At 35.7% G+C, this 19,408-nt stretch overlaps 2 protein-coding genes across 3 annotated transcripts in view; one reads left to right on the top strand and one right to left on the bottom strand.

The window, feature by feature from the left end:
* LOC145684345 (uncharacterized) overlaps positions 1-14,475 on the top strand; it is a 46,065-nt gene extending 31,590 nt beyond the window's left edge. Inside the window, exon 2 of the mRNA XM_081756555.1 lies at positions 14,240-14,475. Coding sequence (XP_081612681.1) covers positions 14,240-14,354 — 115 coding nt within the window. The 3' untranslated portion in view covers positions 14,355-14,475. The remainder of the gene's footprint in view (positions 1-14,239) is intronic.
* The window catches only part of LOC145684346 (phospholipid scramblase 2-like), an 89,584-nt gene continuing 78,666 nt past the window's right edge, over positions 8,491-19,408 (bottom strand). For both annotated transcript variants that reach the window (XM_081756557.1, XM_081756558.1), the window contains 2 exons: positions 14,830-14,890; positions 8,491-8,594 (listed from right to left, as the gene is read on the bottom strand). In XM_081756557.1, the coding sequence (XP_081612683.1) occupies positions 8,581-8,594; positions 14,830-14,890 (75 nt within the window). In that variant the 3' untranslated portion in view covers positions 8,491-8,580. The remainder of the gene's footprint in view (positions 8,595-14,829; positions 14,891-19,408) is intronic.

The following is a 19,408-nucleotide window of genomic DNA, read 5'->3' as shown; positions in this document are numbered from 1 at the left end:
ATATGTATGTGAAAAGGTAGAAACAGTACTACCTCATCGACCTTTATACTTTGTGCTCTCTTTAGTTCATGATTGAACCTATTCAGCCATAAACTGGGGAAAGCTCAGCTGAATGCCACTCCCCAATTTAAATGCGAATTAAGCATAAGTATGTGAAAATGTAGAAACGGTACTACCTCATCGACCTTTAGACTTTGTGCTCTCTTTAGTTTATGATTGAACCTATTGAACCATAAATTAGATAAAACTCAACTGAATGTCACTCCCCAATTTAAATGCGAATTAAGCATATGTGAAAAGGTAGAAACGGTACTACCTCATTGATCTTTATACTTTGTGCTCTCTACAGTTTATGATTGAACCTGTTGAACCATACATTGGGTAAGGCTCAGCTGAATGCCACTCCCCAATTTAAATGCGAATTAAGCATAAGTATGTGAAAAGGTAGAAACAGAACTACCTCATCGACCTTTAGACTTTGTGCTCTCTTTAGTTCATGATTGAACCTATTCAACCATAAACTGGGGAAAGCTCAGCTGAATGCCACTCCCCAATTTAAATTCGAATTAAGCATAAGTATGTGAAAATGTAGAAACGGTACTACCTCATCGACCTTTAGACTTTGTGCTCTCTTTAGTTTATGATTGAACCTGTTGAACCATTCATTGGGTAAAGCTCAGCTGAATGCCACTCCCCAATTTAAATGCGAATTAAGTATATGTATGTGAAAAGGTAGAAACAGTACTACCTCATCGACCTTTATACTTTGTGCTCTCTTTAGTTCATGATTGAACCTATTCAAACATTAACTGGGGAAAGCTCAGCTGAATGCCACTCCCCAATTTAAATGCGAATTAAGCATAAGTATGTGAAAATGTAGAAACGGTACTACCTCATCGACCTTTAGACTTTGCGCTCTCTTTAGTTTATGATTGAACCTATTGAACCACAAATTAGATAAAGCTCAACTGAATGTCACTCCCCAATTTAAATGCGAATTAAGCATAAGTATGTGAAAATGTAGAAACGGTACTACCTCATCGACCTTTAGACTTTGTGCTCTCTTTAGTTTATGATTGAACCTATTGAGCCATAAATTAGATAAAGCTCAACTGAATGTCACTAACCAATTTAAATGCGAATTAAGCATATGTGAAAAGGTAGAAACGGTACTAACTCATCGATCTTTAGACTTTGTACTCTCTACAGTTTATGATTAAACCTGTTGAACCATAAATTAGGTAAAGCTCAGCTGAATGCCTCTCCTCAATTTAAATGCGAATTAAGAATAGGTATGTGAAAATGTAGAAACGGTACTACCTCATCGACCTTTAGACTTTGTGCTCTCTTTAGTTTATGATTGAACCTATTGAACCATATATTAGGTAAAGCTCAACTGAATGTCACTAACCAATTTAAATGCGAATTAAGCATATGTGAAAAGGTAGAAACGGTACTAACTCATCGATCTTTAGACTTTGTGCTCTCTACAGTTTATGATTAAACCTGTTGAACCATAAATTAGGTAAAGCTCAGCTGAATGCCTCTCCTCAATTTAAGTGTGAATTAAGAATAAGAATGTGAAAAGGCAGAAACGGTAATATTTTTTGAAAGAACGCAAGTTATTAGAAATAATCAACAAATCATGGCATAAAGACAGGGAATTCATTATTACAATTGGCTAGTCCATAGAGGTAGTAGACGACACCAGCGTTAATTTCTTAGTGGGGCAAGCGGAGAGATAGATATTTTTCCTGTGGGGACGATATGTCTTTAATATAATGATTGAGAATACAGGTGTCACTTGGTAATGAAGACTTAAGTCATATTTGTTATATATTGTCTGCTATTGTACAAAATTTTACGAGCGAGGATAGTATGGACTCCAGTATAGAGTGGAGTCAACAACAATTTTTGTGACGTCATAAGTCAGAGGTCAATGACCTTGGTCCGGGGTAATTACCTAGGACCACCCTATCTAAATTTTGGCAGGGATACTTTATCCCACACCAATTTTGGGAGAGGTACACAGGACCACCTCTTAAATTTTGAACATCGCCAAATTTTAAAATATGGTTTGGTAGCCTAGAACCACTTATGTACCTCTATAAGTTTTGGAGTATATCTCGCTCCTTTTCATAGCTAAAACGTTTCCGAAAACTTAACTTTCAGAAGTTTTTTACCCAACGTATCCTCTTTTATGAGGTTCTATTACCTTAAATGGTTTGTATGGGCATATACAACGGTCCATTCCCTTTCATAATACATAGGTACATTGATGCACCGAGGTAATCAAAATTTGGGAATGGTTCATTAGCCCACACCTTCAACTTTGGAAACTGCAAAATTTAAACATTTAGTATAGTAGTACAGAACCTTAATGTATATATCACTATTAATTTGGGTGGTACATCTCGTTCCGTTTCATGGTTTAAAAATTGCCAAAAGATAAACGTAAGCAATACGTTGTACCACTTGGAAGGTGTTCGACTGACATAATTTTATCTTCTTTGATGAGGTCATATTCTCTTATATGTGTGTATATAGGGATCCATTTCCTTTCATAAGGTATTTGTGTTTCCTTCGAAGGGGTACCTAAAACCACCCCTTTCAATTTAGGAACTGTGCAAACAAAAAATTTGCAAGTACCTCTTGTAAATTTGAATGACAAATATTAGTACGATCATGTGATCGATGATTTGGCATTTGAAGAGCCGTTATTAACTTGGTCGAGTATAGGATCCATTCTCTTTGATGTGACCTGGGTGGATTGTTGGGATTACCCCTGGTCATAAAGCAATAATTTGACAATATTCTCTGGGACATTTGTTATGAGTCAGGTGAAAATTTTGAACGAGTTTCATGACATTTAAAAAAAAATTTTCAATGATAAACTTTCTAAATATTTTTTTTCAAAATAAAATTTTCAAACATAAAACTTTTCAAACAAAGACTTTTAAACAAAATTTTCAAAACGAAATTTTGAAACTTAAAATTTTCAGAACAAAATTTTGATATTTAAGGTTTTCAAACTAAAATTAAGCTGTAGGTTTATGTCTCATATATCGTCGCAACTGAACGAAACGCTAAGCTCAAAACAAACAACTTTCAAGTGCTGAAATGTTTCCTGACCATTGGAAAGTGTGATAGTCGAAGTAAGCACAAGGAAGATTAATACTAAAGAGTAGGATGCAGAAGGCACAGAGGCGGCTGTTCTTCGCAATTATTCGATAAATAATTATTTAATTAACGCCTAACCGCCACGTGTGTACTGGTTTCCAGGGGTAGAAAATTGGATTCAAAATAACTTCTACATAATGGTTATTGGTCTCCTAGTTCAGTTAATATAGGTTTTCTGTCGCGACTAATTAATAAAAACTGAATTTTTGTGGAGCGTTAGACCACAGTATTAGGGGTATTTTCTGAAGTCCCACCCCTCCCCCTTCTTGATTTCCCCCTCTACTCCCTTAACTGTTTCAGATTATATTACTTTACAGGAAAATGATCACTTTCAGTTAAGTATCTACTACTTCAGTACTATTCATCTAAGTGTCATGGATTATACTTCATTCTCTTCAGAATGAAACATGATTTGAAATTTTATCATGGACATTTTCGTATGATGTACGAAAGAAAATTTGGGGTAAAATAGAGAATTTTCCCTCAAAAAACCTCTCCATTTTCCCTTTCCTACCTTTTGCAATTCTGCTGATACAGCTTAAGAACGTACAGGATCTTTAGTAAACTGTTTATCACTTCGGAAAATTTGTCCGGTACTGCATCTGCTGTCTCACATTAGGACCACATCTGACATGACAAAATTATTAAACCCTTTAAGCTAAGGAATATTGATTTTGATAGTAATGTTACTCTTCTGCCAATTTATACACAATCTTTACTAATAATAAAAAGTGTTAACTTACCTAAATTAACCACACAGAAGTATTCAAAATTAACTTTGTAGCACACGAGTAGAACAACAAACACTCTACAGTAGGGTGGGCCGAAAAAAAATTGTTACCTGAATTTCGATTGGCCGGGTTGAGGTCGTATTAGTGATAGTCTACACAGAAAATTTGGGATTTTTTGTCAACCCCTTCCTTTGCCTCATGGGACTTAAATATTTTTATAGCTTCGGCTATGCAACCCGCACGACACTGCGAAGACAAGTGTGATGCACAGTTATAACCTTCGGTTCTTTTTTACACTGAAGCATTCTGAGGCTGAAAATAAAACGCAGGAGAAAAGTCAGATGCAAAATGTTTCGTAAGTGGTTAAAAATTTTAATCAATTAGACGAAAAACAGTAATTTTATGTTCCAGTTCATGCTCTTCATGTAAATCGTGAAAAATACGTTGTCAACCTTGGATTGTAGCTTTTGTCACATATATTGTGAACAATTTCTTTTCGATCTGTTTATACAGGGTGCGGCAGGGTATGACCTATGCATGCAATGACGGTTCCGCATTCGTGTACTAATGAGCTGCCATTTCGAGTGTGACAATGATATGGATCGGTGAAGTACACAGCATCGTGCCTTTGCTGTTGAAAGTTATTTCAAAAATAACGACTCTGTTATTGCTACCCAGCGTCTATTTCGGCAACATTTCAACTTGGGACATCATGGGAAAGTTCTACATGAGCGGACCATTGTGAGATGGGTACTATATTTTGAACAACAGGTTCTATTAGCAATGGCAAACCGGGAAGAAGTGAAAGAACTGTGCGGACACCAGAAGCCGTGGAAAATTTTCGTGCTACACTGTTGCGTAGCCCAAAAAGATCCTGTCGTCGTCATTCGCAAACTGTGCATATGTCCGATCGCTCATTCAGGAGAATATTGCACAAAGATATCCATTTTCACCCATATAAGCTGCAGATTGTTCAGGAAATTAGACCACGCGATTGGAAAATGAAATGAAATCTTTGAATTTTACGTCCCACGCTTATGCCGGTTAGGCTAAAGGAGACGGTGATAATGAGTAATGAATGAAATGGTGGAATGTAGAAAGTGGGAGGAAACGGGAGAACCCCGAGAAAACCCACGCACACGATGTTTGTTCACCACAAAGTTAACTTGGCGGGGACTGGAATCGAATCCGGAACCCCAAGTACCAGAGGTGAACGCTCAACCACTGAGTTATCGCAGCCCCCGCCTCGCGATTGGGTTTCAAGAGAACCATTCTGCTTAACCATGCGTGATCTCCTTCGCCAAAATCCACAAATGTTGCACACCATCGTGATGTCAGAGGAAGGTCATTTCGAGTTATGTGGTTCAATGAATAAACAGAATATGCGTTATTGGAGTGATGTAAGCCCACATGAACTGGACATCACGCCCTTGCACAGTTCTCATGTCACAGTGTGGTGTGGAGTTGCCTCTTTTGGGATTACTTCTTTGAGGATGACAGCGGTGTGGCTGTAACTGTCACCAGTGAACGCTACCTAAAGATGCTGCAAGACTTCGTTCTTCCCCAATTAGGTATGGTCGATATGGATGTCGAACAATTATGGCTTCAACAAGGCAGAGCGACCTTGCATACAGCCAGAATTTGCATAGATTTCTTGCCACAGACATTTCCAGATAGAGTAATTTTCCGTTTTGGTGACATTTCCTGGCCGGCTCGTTCACCTGATCTTTTATTGCAGACTTTTCCTTTGGGCTACCTGAAGCAAGAAGTGTTCCGAACACGTTGTGCCACCATTCCTGAGTTGAAATCAGAACTGCCGTCGCCAATGTCCCAGGGAATATGTTACGCCGCGTTATGGAAAGCTTCCAACGCCGCCTACAGGGGGCGCAGAGGGGGCATCATTTGACAGGAGTCAAATTCAAAAAGTAATCCACGCAATGGACGATGACTTACATATTAATAAATGGCATACCTTTAACTATTAATTGACATAAGAGGTAATAAATAAATTACAGTTAGTGCCTGATGGTGTTTTTTTATATCCTACTATGAAGGCTGCCGCATCCTCTATTATGAAGAAAATTTTAGTCAAGTAATCTGATATCAAGTAATTTTGCAATCGTCTATGCAATAATAAAAAATATATATTTACCAACAACATTGTACACGACGGTAATAATACGTAAAGCGTTGTTTTATGAGAAGTAATTTTATACAAGTCCAGTAACGATCAGCAAAACGTTTTGGACGTTTCCCGAGCCGTTTCACGTTTGTGTCCACCAGACTTACCGAAGAAAAAGTCTGGACCAATTGTCATGTCACATTGGATGACGACAGTTTTTCGCATTCACCGATTATATATTAGCACCAAAAGTCCCGAAGGTGCACTTAGTTGGCTTGCACAGTATTCCAGCAAATTATATGCACGAATTTGGTTTGAAAGAAAGCGAAATTCTTCTCTCATCAACGAGACGCAACCCTTGTGACTCTATATCGATCTGAATCCTTTCTTTCAGAGCAATAAAGGAGGATAGCATATACTGTAATTAGTTCCAACGATTACTTTGCCCATCCGGAAAACATTGTTGGCAATTGATCACCGACAGCGGCCAGGACACCCAAATTTTAGGATGGAGATTTAAAATCGCAGGGAAAGGGAACATGTCTACGTGAATTCGATATTCCGAAAGTAAACTTAGACACAAGTAAATATGGTGAGATGATTGATTGGTTCTCAACGGACGTCACAGAGCCGCCGTTAACAAGAGAACATTCTTCGAGCCAGAAAGAAGAAATGACGTATTAGAACTGCGGCTACAGCTTCTGAGGAGATTCGATGTTTTCCGTGTCATACGCATACGTAAAGATTTTGATAAAAGTAGCTCCACAAGCGTCAGCATCAGTGTGTCAAGCGGGTCAAGCTTTATCAGGACAAAATTAGAATCTCGAAAAAAATGCAAAAGTTTGACTCCAAGCAGAACTTCCAAGTGTAAATGAGAAAAAAACGGAAATGGGTGGGTGGAACTCGATTTGCGGCCATCTCTTCATGGTACGTTCGGTTGAGTTTCGGAGCGTAGGTGCTAAAACTAGCTGACGGCTGCAAGGGAAGGTTTATCAACATTTTTTCATGACCTACCGTATACTCATAATGTATTTTGAACACATCAATATAATTTATTTGTCTAATTTTATTATAATGTTGAACCAGATAGTAACAATATCGCATCTCACTGTTCTCTTACGTTTTATTTTCAGCCTCAGAATGCTTCAGTGTGAAAGAAACAAAGGTTAAGCTGTGCAGCACAATTTTCTTTGTAGTGTTTTGAAGGTTGCATTGCAGCAGCTATAAATATGTTCAAGTCAGATGTGGCAAAGGAAGGGGTTGATCGAAAAATTCAAATTTTCTATGTAGACTACAACCAACACGGCGCAACTTTCCCGCAACCCGGCCAATCGAAATTCAGAAAAATCGGCCCGCCTTATTGTACCGCGATTAACTAGGTACTAATTTGAGCCAGTCTCACACACCCTAACAATTACGGTCTTTCGTCTCCCTGCAGTTATGGATGACCGCCAAATGTTGCCACTAGCGTCGATATGCTCCAACTTTTAATGTCTTGTACAGGGAACTGTCCAGCACTATGGCACTCTACCGTAAATTGAAATTACATCATCATGAAGTCATATGATTCTGTCATCTACAAGAGAGATTGATGTTCAAGAATAATTTTTCATACGTCTTAATTTAGTATGCTTTATGCCAATTTTTTTGCCTCTCTGTGGATAAACCGTATTGCACACACAGTAAAATCACGGTAACATTATATATTAGTAGTATATGGGTTTATGAAATATAAACAAAATCTCTACCACCATTTTCCAGAAAATCGCAAGCAGTAAATGATCAGGCCAATAGTAAGCATTGTTCGCCCGTAGATTAATTTCTAGGCGATTTTTATACTAATATATGGATGCTGAAGAAAATGAAGCTAAATTTAAGCTTATCAGCCAACGGGTTCACGAGAAAAATTCCTCAAAGTAGAGCTTATGCCTGTGTTAAAGATGCCCACACTCCGTTACATTTCTAATTGCAATTGATATACGAATTTAGTGGCTGTTAAGTCAAATGAAAATAGCTTTAAACTTATCCGTTCATTGGATCAGGAGAATCTATTGGTCATGTAACGTCTAAATTTGCCGAATTTGGAATTTACTTTTATCGTAATTATTATACAGCGCTTTCTCCTGTCCTATCGTAGCTCGAAAATAAAATAATAGACGCCTACCTTATGCCATTCTTCAATAGAAATAACGCAATTATACAATGAAATACTTCACACAAAATACAAAAGTAACTAATTTGTGACCATCTTTAACACCTTCAAGACCGTAATACAATAATACACCTTATATAAAATACAAAAGCAACTAAATTGTAACCATGTTAAATACTAGCAATACTGTACAATTTTACAACAAACAAGGTCACACAAAATATGGCATTATACAATGTATTTCACAGAAATTTACAAAAAAATGAAGAGTCAAAAACACATTACATGATATAGTAATTAACAATCCACACAACAGAGAACATCCACTTTGCCATTCCTTTTAAAAAAATACTTAATTTTGGAGTACACCATTTCTTCTGGTTTCTGCCAGCATTCTAATTTGTCTGATCTAGAAAAAATAAATTGCAGAATATAGTATATTATAATTGAGATATTATGTGCAAATAGGATTCTATTTCTTTTTTATCTTAACCCATTAATATGTGAAGTTTCCTAGAGATAAGTTTTGCGTAGAATTTGTTATTTTAGGATAGGTTTACAAGGCTTTAAACATTTCTAATATTTTCAATTTGATATTTTGATTGTCGGAGTGGGTTGAAGTCGCCAACACTGAAAAATCGGATCACACACATACGGATTACAAATAATAATATATTTTCAATATTTTTATAATAAAAACAGTTTATTCTTTACAGAAAATTAACACTAGTTTATTTTGGTGTTTAGTTTTAGTTGACTATAAATTGACATTACTTTATTAATCAGGTATTTCAAATGATATCGTCCTTTCCGTAACAGTGTTACTCTTTGAAACATTTGCCATCTAAACCCAAAGTTGAAATCTTTTCGAGAAAGATAACAATGTGAAAAGTGTTATAGAATAATGCACCAATATTCTATCCGCAAAAGTTTTAGATATATAGTTTAATGAATTTAAAGGTAATAATCCAGTTTGTTGTTTCGGATTACATCGACTGATATTTAGGCGCAGTGTGCTACTACTCCACTTGTAAAAACGGCGAAAATTATTAAATACTATATGATAGGTATTACAAAAACGTTACAACTATTATGACTAAAATGTTTGCAAGTCACAGTTCACTCAAAATCTCATTAAACTGATCTTTAGTTCCCTCCAAAAATGTATTCTGCATATTTGGCACAAATCAATTCATAATTTTAACGATTCAATTTATTTACCAAAATGTCCTCGATTTACGTCATGGTTGTATACTGGATGTTTAGTCACAAAAAATAGAGAATATTCAGGAAAATAGGTACTTATAATTGCTTAAAATGCAGTAAAATAGATAATCGTAGCTATGGACCATATGAATAATAAGCCCCACTTTCAGGCAAATTGTTCTGATGGTTATTTGAAGTTACATTGTTTTGTAATTGACCACGATCAGGTTGTATGACGTCATGGATCATTAACCTCTTGATTTTGAGAGCGGTGTTTACTCTCACAAAGCAAAATTTTTTGACAACCAACTCTTTTACATTGGAGAAATATGTAACTCAGGGAATTTGGGGGTCAAGCTCTTTCCGTTGTGTGCTAAAAAAATTGCCAGATGTTTAAAATTTCAAGTTTTTCGACGTTAATTGTACTAAGATTAGTACTTATGGTCATATGCAAAGGTACCACATTCTCTTTAATGAGTGTGTACGACAGGTACGTATCCCTATGGTTTCCTAGGATAGGCAGAATGCGTCTACCAAGCATCTCTCACCTCTAAGATGAATGCTTACGGTTCTATTGGTATCAAACTCTATTGAAGAGCACTTTATTCTTATTTATGGATACCGAGGATTAGATTAGTATCCCTACTTTTAACGAGCATAGATTTCCGGGTGAACAATCCTGCATCTTTTGTTCTTTACGATTGGGTACCTTACTATCTGTATGAACATTAAAGAGAGAGTCGGGGTTCTACCCCGATGAAGTGATACATACATTCACACACAGACAAAATGGTTGCAATGGCTGTTTAGATTCACATGACACACAGTTTACATGGTAACTCTACACCCTGATGCTCTAAGATTGATGCTTACGGTCCTATGCTTATGAATCTCTATTAGACTCCATGAATACAACATGTTATTCTCTTTGATAGCTGTCTAGGACAGATACGTCCCCCTCCCGTAGTTCCCTTTGAAAGGTCTGCATCCGTACTTCCCGTATCTTCTTAGGATTGGGTATTTATTGTACTACTACTGTTTCTGGAGTGCTTATATTTGTTGGCTTATGATATGTCAGATCATAAATTGATTACTCTCATCAGCCGCAAGCGTCGGATTGTAGACTGCAGATACGTTGCACCACACAGGAAAGCCACACCAGGAGAAGGAAACAGAAAGCATTATAACATATCAGGAATATATATGGTTGCAAATCTACTAAAGATAAAAATAAAATACTTCGAGCAATTTTTGACATAATGGATCATTTTTTTTAGCTCCAATTAAGTTAAGGGGCGTATGCAGTTTCTAATACGAATTATGATTAAATAATAACAGGTGAGGCGCTTAAGATACACTTAAAAAAATGCGTGACATACAACTCATGTTTACATTCGTCATTAGCCATCAAGTGCCTAAGGAGAATCATCGTTTTACTTATTCAATACACATAATTATCGTAACTCTAATTTCATATATTTTATTCGGTAACTCTTTACTTTGGGCAAGGCTGTGATATACTGTCAGTACATATTATTGCCGAACGAGCGTTAGCGAGTGAAGGCGGGTTAGAGCCCCGCAGGGCACGTTGTTTTCTGTCTTTCCTTCTTGGAAGCTGTAACTATAATTGCAGGAACCGGTTTAGAGTCATTGCTTATTGTCACTGCCTTGCCTAAAGTAAAGACTTGCCCTTTATTCATTGATCCACTTCATCAAATATTTATATCTATTATAATTAATCCTCTTTGTCGCAGGATATATCATATATGATCTCCTTTAACAACATAAAGCCCATCAGACATGAAATTATATTAACGGATAAAGTCAACGCATTATACAGTAGAGTAGCACCTCAGAATTGATATTACAACTGTGACTACTATCGCCATTTGTCTGAGCTAATTCAGAATTTGGTAGAAAGTTCCTAATATGCATCAAATGTAAGAATAAGAGAAAGGAATACACTCCATTCACGGAATCCTTACGGATTCCAGATGTTTATAATTATTTGGACATTATTTACAACACTACACTATGTCCAGAAACAACATATATAGAATTACAACTTTACAAGTAAATGTGTATATCACAAACACACTTCAATCACCCATTTTATATATACCGAAACTATTCTTTTTTAACATAAAACGATCAAACTTCGAATGTCACGCAAAGCAAAAGAATAAAAATAGGCATTAATTTCACTATCAATTTTGCCAACATTACAATGGTAAAGATAAATTTCATGTCATCTTTTACTTTAGAGATTAGTTTGATATCATTGATCAAATTCAGCATTAACAATAATTACAAACATTTAAAGTTAGTTAACATGAGTAATAAAGGCGCACATAGATAAAATCACATAAAAGCCTATTTAATATATAAAGTATATTTGACTTCCAATCAAAATGATCATTTAAATGATATAGGCAATTAATACAACTCTAACAACTAATGGATCAAACAGGTCCATTACATTATGATGCTATGGACATGTACTTTAATCCTTTTATGACAATTTAGGACCTTAGATCGTATCCCTTGTAGTTCTTTTGGCAAGGAGACGTATGCTTGAGTTCTTGTAGTACTCTGTCATGCAGTGATGATGATGTGTTGTGTAGTCTGGAGAGAGGGGTCTATATCTTTAAAAAAGTAAGGAATGAAAAGTGATATCTCTATGGTTCAGCTGTATGAGTCATGCTTTATCACCATTATTACCAAATTATAATCTTATATTGAAGTACAAGCCTAGTTTTGAAAGAAAAGTCCCTTTCAAATTATGAACTGAAGTTTGATGTCAAAAAGTTGGATAAAAAATGCATCCATGTCTCCAGAAATGCATCCGTTTTGAGAAGGCCACATATTAACATTTTCCGAAGTGAGCTATAACTATAATCAAATTGAAAACAGTGCAACTACAAATGTTTCATTTTGTGATAAGCAAATATGCTCAGTAATTCATCGTAATGAATATACACCCTCGAAGAACACAACGCTCAGGCAGAAACCTCAGAAGTAGAAACCAGCATTGAGACCTTAGTGCTAAGTACGGTAATATGTTACTAGAGATATTTAGCAGAAGAAATATCCGATGTTCCCATGTCCCGACATCGGCACACGGCCGACAAGCATAAACTACCGTTCATTGGATCATCTAACTGGAGATAGATCTGCTAACGATACACAAACGCCAAGTTTCTGCTCTAACACCAACGCAAATCACCCAGAGTAGAGTGCACGCAAACATTGTATGTGCACTACATAGCGAGTGACTAATGGCGTTATATTATTCTAGATGAAGCGTAGATGTCTTTGATCAGATCGTAGCAGGTGCCTGGGACTTACTACCCTTCTATTGTTCCAAACAAGAAAGCACAATAGATTCGCACGTACACGGAAAGCTTCCGCAAAGAGTTTAGTGGCAAGTTTCTGCACTAAGGAAGTCTTCCAATACACAAAGTGACATCTAATGTAAAGGTAAATCCTGCTTAATCTGTTGAGAATGTCTTAGATTTCATACACCACGAAAACATCCCTGCTTTGTCTAGCAATGAAACTGCTGGAGTCCACATCCACCAAACCAAAGCCGTGAGTTTCACCGACAAAACAACGGTAGCCTATGTGCCTTCTTTGAATGAAAAATCAGATATCAAGACACCTAAATACATTCATATTAAATTGGTAAATGCATCATTTGCTTAGGCTTTTGTACCTCTGGCCTATTTAAAGGAACATCCAAAAATGCCAGGCTGCAACACCTGAGGGAGTCCGGAGAGAATTCAAAAATGGGTTGTATAAACCGAATCAGGATATTATCAATAGAAGACTTCTTCAATGGAATCTCGTATCTCGTGGAATTGTTCATCTCCAGGGCCATCATATTAAATATCATCAGTGCTAGAAAATAGATTTTACAACCCACGATATGCGGAATCAATTCACTGTCATAAGGATGAAACGACCTTCTATATTAATTATTTATAATTTATATTGGTGTGGTTAAACATATTACAAATTGTGAGAGACTTAGACCGAAGTCCATTACTTAGAAATTACTTTACATGAGTACCTGCTTGCAATGAATTGACTTTACGTCTTTCCCTCAGGTTGGAAATTATTGTAAACACAGAATAATCCACAAAATTTTGCAGTCATTGGTTGTGATTTATATTGATAAAAGGTGGGACAATAATTGGACAGCTCTGGTTTTCCTCCTTGTGTAGTGTAAGATATTGGATTCTTAAAAGATCTTTGCACTGATTATAAAAGCAATAATAAATAAATAAATACTAAGTTTAGCTTCAAGAATATGTTAACATTATTTATGTTCTAAGAGTAGAAAGAGCATTCTTAATGTCGTTTTCTCTGTTAGCTCGTCAATTATGCACCAACTAATAGCAACCTCCTCTCTTTCTTATCTTATCACATTTCCATCTTGTACCTCGCACGAATACTAACTCCAACTTTTTTTTTCATCTGATCTACAACCCATCCAATCAGATCTCTCCATCTCTTCTTCATCTATTATCATCTTGACATTAATTGTCCCCACTGTTACATTCAAATGGAATAGTCTTTTTAAGCGAGCATATCCTCGACTCGGTAACTCTCGACTATTTCTCATAGAAATTGAGCGAAGCCCTCCTCTATATATTGCGTACTGGGTAAGTCCTAGCACTTGCCGAAATTCTATTTACAGGACACATTATGGTGGTTTGGCATATGTTTTACTACAGCATCCCCTTATGATGTCAACCCTGCTTATATTATTGGGTTTGGAACCGTTCCAAACAGAATGTTCAGTCAATTACACAATCTTATGATGAATCTAATAAATTGTTTTAGTTTCGTTATAGGTGCTGAACAACTGATCTGCCATGAACAACAGCACAGTGACAGAGTACATTCGCACGAGCAGTTGTGCTTTGACAGAGTGAGATACAAGAGAAGTATGGAATAGATACTCCAAACAAATCCTCCATCAAGCAATTGTACAAGTTTCAGGAGACACGTAATGGAGTGGATGCAACAAGAAGACGTAGCCAAATGTTATTAACAAGGAAAAAAAATACAAGGTTACTTCCAGCACTTAATGTAGAAAATGTAAATAATAATAATAATATCTGTTTCCTTTAAATTTGCATATCTTTGTGAACATCTTGTGTTTTTACATATCTATAGGAGAAGATGGGATGTTATAGGTTCATGTGAGCTGACTTAGAGTACCGTGAACAGATTGTTAAACACTAAGAGCTCTGTTAACCAACAAAAAAGTACTGATCTAAGCTACTACACTTACAAATAGTGATCACCAGTAACTGAACCCACAAGGTGCAAAAAAACTAAAGTTGATCCCTTTTGAAATATTAATTAACATTGTGTTGATTATGATAAACTACCTTGATTTTACAAAAACTACAAACACATTATCTTACTGAACATATATCCGGAACCCTGTGCTATCCAGTTACGGGGCATTTCATAATACAGTTGATCCTACGGGAAAAAACATAAAATTCATATAAACATTAAATTTGCACAAAACTAAATCTAATCCAACGTTTAAGTGCACAAACTATGATATTACAAAAAGAAAGGTTGAATGGACAAAACATTTTCAACTTTATTTCTCACGACTGAATGTGTCAACAGAAGCAAGTACGAACTCTGGTTGAACCCTAAGGATTCAACGGCGAGAGTCTCGCGTTTTCTACCTCTTTTTCTACTACGTCTACTACTTCTAATCTTTTCGAAACAGATTAACATTTTTTGAATAATTATGGAAAACCAACAAATATTTTTTTTAGAATTATTCTACTGATAAAATCAGCTTAAGGAACAGAGTCTCCAGTTTTCTGCTGAATCTCACACAATCTAGACAAAGAACGTTGTACAAAATCTATCCGCACTGTTCCCATATTTTATAACAATTAGCATCCATATCGCAATAGCGGGAGGGTCTGCTAAAAAAATGAAAACTCAGACAAACACCATTGTTTGGATAGCTTTGAACAGTCTTTAAATATTTTACAGAATTATCCTAGAGGTGGCAATACTGTAAGGGTCAAAGTCTTCCACTTTGAGCTCATTCGTGGCAAAGTGGTTAGCATACGCGCCTTTGGCGTGGGAGACCCGGGTTCGGGTTCCACGTTAATCAGTAGGCCCACGTCTTATATAGCTTTGCTGCTGAACGAGACGTTAAACTCAAAATCTACTCAACTCTTCCACTTTCCGCTAAAGGTAAAATAACCCAGATTTTTTTTTTTTTTTTTGTTTAGGTATGTATGCAGTTTAAATATCTTATAGAATTATTATACAAGTCGTATCACTTTAAAGACCGAAGATTCTCTTTCCTGCCAAATCTCACAAAAGTAACCTAAAGAATTTGGATAGCTACGAAAAGCTATTTCGCTTCTTCGAAAGACATGTCATAGCACATTACATTGACTTACTCACTACTACAATATTTAATATATTTACTCTAGCAAAACAGTTATACAAGTTGCATCAATATTACTCATTTTATATAAAGTATTATTTGTATCATTGTGTGTATATTCCTGACTTAGCTTCTGTGTCAGGCTCGTGACAAGTAGGCTTTGTGGTGGACAAACATCGTATGCTTCGGTTTTCTCGACGTTCTTCCGTTTCTTCCTACATTCTTCATTAAACTATTTCGTTCATTGTCGCCTTAAGCCTTCATGACATAATTACTGGTCGCAAGATTAAAATATTTCATTTCGGTTTCATTTCTGTGTGTCGGACTATTGCCTCCATTTCCTTGGAAAAATGCTGCGCTCGTATCTATCCAAAAGTTACTGTAATACATAATTTAATAAGCTATATTTAATCCCAGAATACTAGTACGGAACTTGCTGAGACGTCATTTTTCATATTGAAGGAAGCAGTCTGAGGAAGTACTGGATCGATTTTTATAATCTTTAGAATGCTAATTTAATGGAAATGGTGATTGAATGCATTATACCTAGAATATGGACAGCAAGCGACTGGTCTATCCGTTTAATGTATGATTAAACTGCTTTAGAAGTTTTACGATAATTATATTGGTCATATTACTTTTGAAGAAACAATTTCGGATATGTTCGAGCAAACAATTTCAACATAATGCATAAAAATTGGTCATTACAGTTATTAATACCTAATATAAAAATTTATTTTTTTGGTTCCTCAAACCATATAATACAATTATTTACCATTACTGTACAAGTGCAATATGAAAGGCAATGTAGGCATCTGTGACGAGTGAAGTACGGAAGAAGTAGTTGTGTGTTTTAACGCCTCTTATATCCACCCCCTTGAATAATTCTGCTTATGCTACTGTCTGAGACACATGTGTGTATTTTATCGTTCAAAATCTGGCTTCATGTTGAAAACAACAAGGTATGAACCAACAACCTCCTCACTTTTTCAGATATTTTTTTCAGAAACTACTCAGTTGACTTTGTTGTTATTTTGTTAATAAATATTTCAGTGAAAACATAACCATGGAACCTGAGAACTTAGACTCTTTGAGACCCCTCAAAATAACGTGATAGGAATAATCCGAATGTTTTGCTACATGTATATTTTAGCATCAACTAAATAAGTTTATTCCTACTGTGGTAGCAGGTTCCCGAACCTTAACCCGTATCCTCACCTTGTGTTTTGCTTTATTATGCCTCACACGTGCCGCCTACAGGTTTATTTATGATTAGATCAGGCGTTTTCTAAATGAATTGCATCTTACTGGACGTCTCTCGCAGTTATAGTTATTGTGCCTGCCTTTCTTTGCAGCGATGATGAAGTATTGGTTACTCTAAGAACTTCTCTTCAATGAATTCTTCTTTCTAGGTTCTGGAATGCGACATCTAGCAACGCTAGCAGCTTGGATCCTAAAACTTGTCGGGTCAGCTGAAGGGTGAAATAAGAACTTTTTCTGTGGCAATTTGGAGTAATTGACCACCTCCGTGGTCTTCCGGCTCTACGCTTATGACATTATATGGACAGTCGGAACAAAAGCAATTGAGAAAGCATGACCTTAGTCTTTCTGGATCGGTCGTTTTCAATTCGGCTCCTTGCGTCTCGTCATTGGTATCGAATCAATCGTTATTCGTCTTTAATCTTCGTTTGACTGAGACCACCCAGGAAGGAATCGCATGAAGCTTAGGGACTATCGGACTTTAACATTGATCTCCAGCACCGGCGAGAAGGAGGAGTATGGACTATCTACTTTGGTGAGACTATTCTGATATTAAGTTGCTTTTCCAAGCTATGTCATTATCCCTATTGGTATCATTAGTAATTATTCGAACCATGCATTGCATTTAAATAACATTTCTCATTGTTATCCCACAAATCTCTTGTAACTCTTGCACTATTGTGCAATTCATAATAATAGCTATTTTTCTCTTTCTTTGATGTGAGGAATCATCTCTTTAAGTTTGCCGGTATAGTTCATTAACACACATTATAAATATTCCAAAATCCAAATTTTCATGAGGACACTTATAATCCGTTTTGTTTCACATTTATTTTATTGTTAATAATATCTATACAGTAAATATTGTACATATCTTATATTTTAGAATTTACCACGCAATTTTAGCTAAGGAGCTTCTACATTGGAGGTAAGGAGGAACTACATTAAGATAAATTTGATAAGTCAGTTTCTAGGATTATTCAGCAAACGCTCTGTTGTTAATTTCATGAAACATTTATTTTCTAGCTTCTTACCATCATTTGTGCATTGAGCGGAAAACATATTTCGTAGTCTGAGAATGTCATATAAGAATTTGTTATAAATTGCATAATTTATATCTATGCACTTGCATATCATTCTCTTTACGCATCATTATATAAGGAATAATTCTGAGTTTCTTTATATAATGTGCATGCACAAATTATCCCGTAACAGGACAATTTTCAGCAATCTCAGAGTTTTTCGATATCAGGTGACGGTGAGTAGTAATGGTCTTTATTAATGATGATTCTGGCACTATATCAGCTATTTCGTGTATTAGAAAATCTAACTTTTATTTTATAAATGGCAGTCAGTCGTGATAAGATCGTAATACTTTGAACCAGTCATTCAGCTGTCCACTATCTTCGCCTGTTCATTCGAGAGTCTAAATGGACAAGTACTGGGACCCTCAGAATAAAGATTTAAATCATTCGAACTTTAATTAGAAGACTAGGAAAGAAGTATAACAAGGCTCCAAAAGAGCGGACAACCTATCCATTGATCAAAGCCAGGGAAAGGTAAGAGAAAAATCATTTTACTATACCACTCAAAAGTAACACTCACAATTATTAAATTGCATATATTAAAACATATACTCAATACTGAGGCTTGATTCACTCCTTTGTTTTCATATTCGATAAGAATGATAAATATCAATACTAGATTGGTAATGTTTGAATATATTTCTGGAAAGATGTTTCACTAAGATTGAAAGAGAATACATATCTTCAAAACGATAACACAGATATATACCAACAGAATTTTTATTTCTCATTCATAAACATCAGATAATAAATACTAATATTTGGAAATCTTTGTGGTTGTCACTCGACAGAAATTCCCATGAATTGAGAATTCCGATGAGTTTGATTGTGAAATTTCTCTGAGTAAAGAAATTTTCATCTTGTGTGTAGTAAAAGCATATATTTCAAGGTAGATGGGGAAACACTACTGCCATTCCAATTATTAGACATTTCTGCTGTTATTAATGTTCATTTGGCTTCTATAAAGTCTTGCCCATTTCAGTGTTACAAAGCGTCTATTTTTTAGATTGGAAAATTTAACTAAAATAATATTAATGCACAAATGAGGCATAAAAAGAGTGTGTAGACTTCTGCATACAATGAGACTGTTATTAAAATCCTGGTTTAATTTTCTTATTCACATTTTTTCACAATAGTAGATTCAAAATTACTTTTACAAGAGATAAATCTTACATTTCATTATTGGATGTGGGACGAAGGAGTAACTTAAATTTTACAGATTTATCATTT

The sequence above is a fragment of the Thermobia domestica genome, chromosome 4 (assembly GCF_964235325.1).
Source record: "Thermobia domestica chromosome 4, izTheDome1.hap1.1, whole genome shotgun sequence".
NCBI lineage: Eukaryota > Metazoa > Arthropoda > Insecta > Zygentoma > Lepismatidae > Thermobia > Thermobia domestica.
Note: the sequence above shows the minus strand (reverse complement) of the source record. Positions and strands in the feature narration are given on the sequence as shown.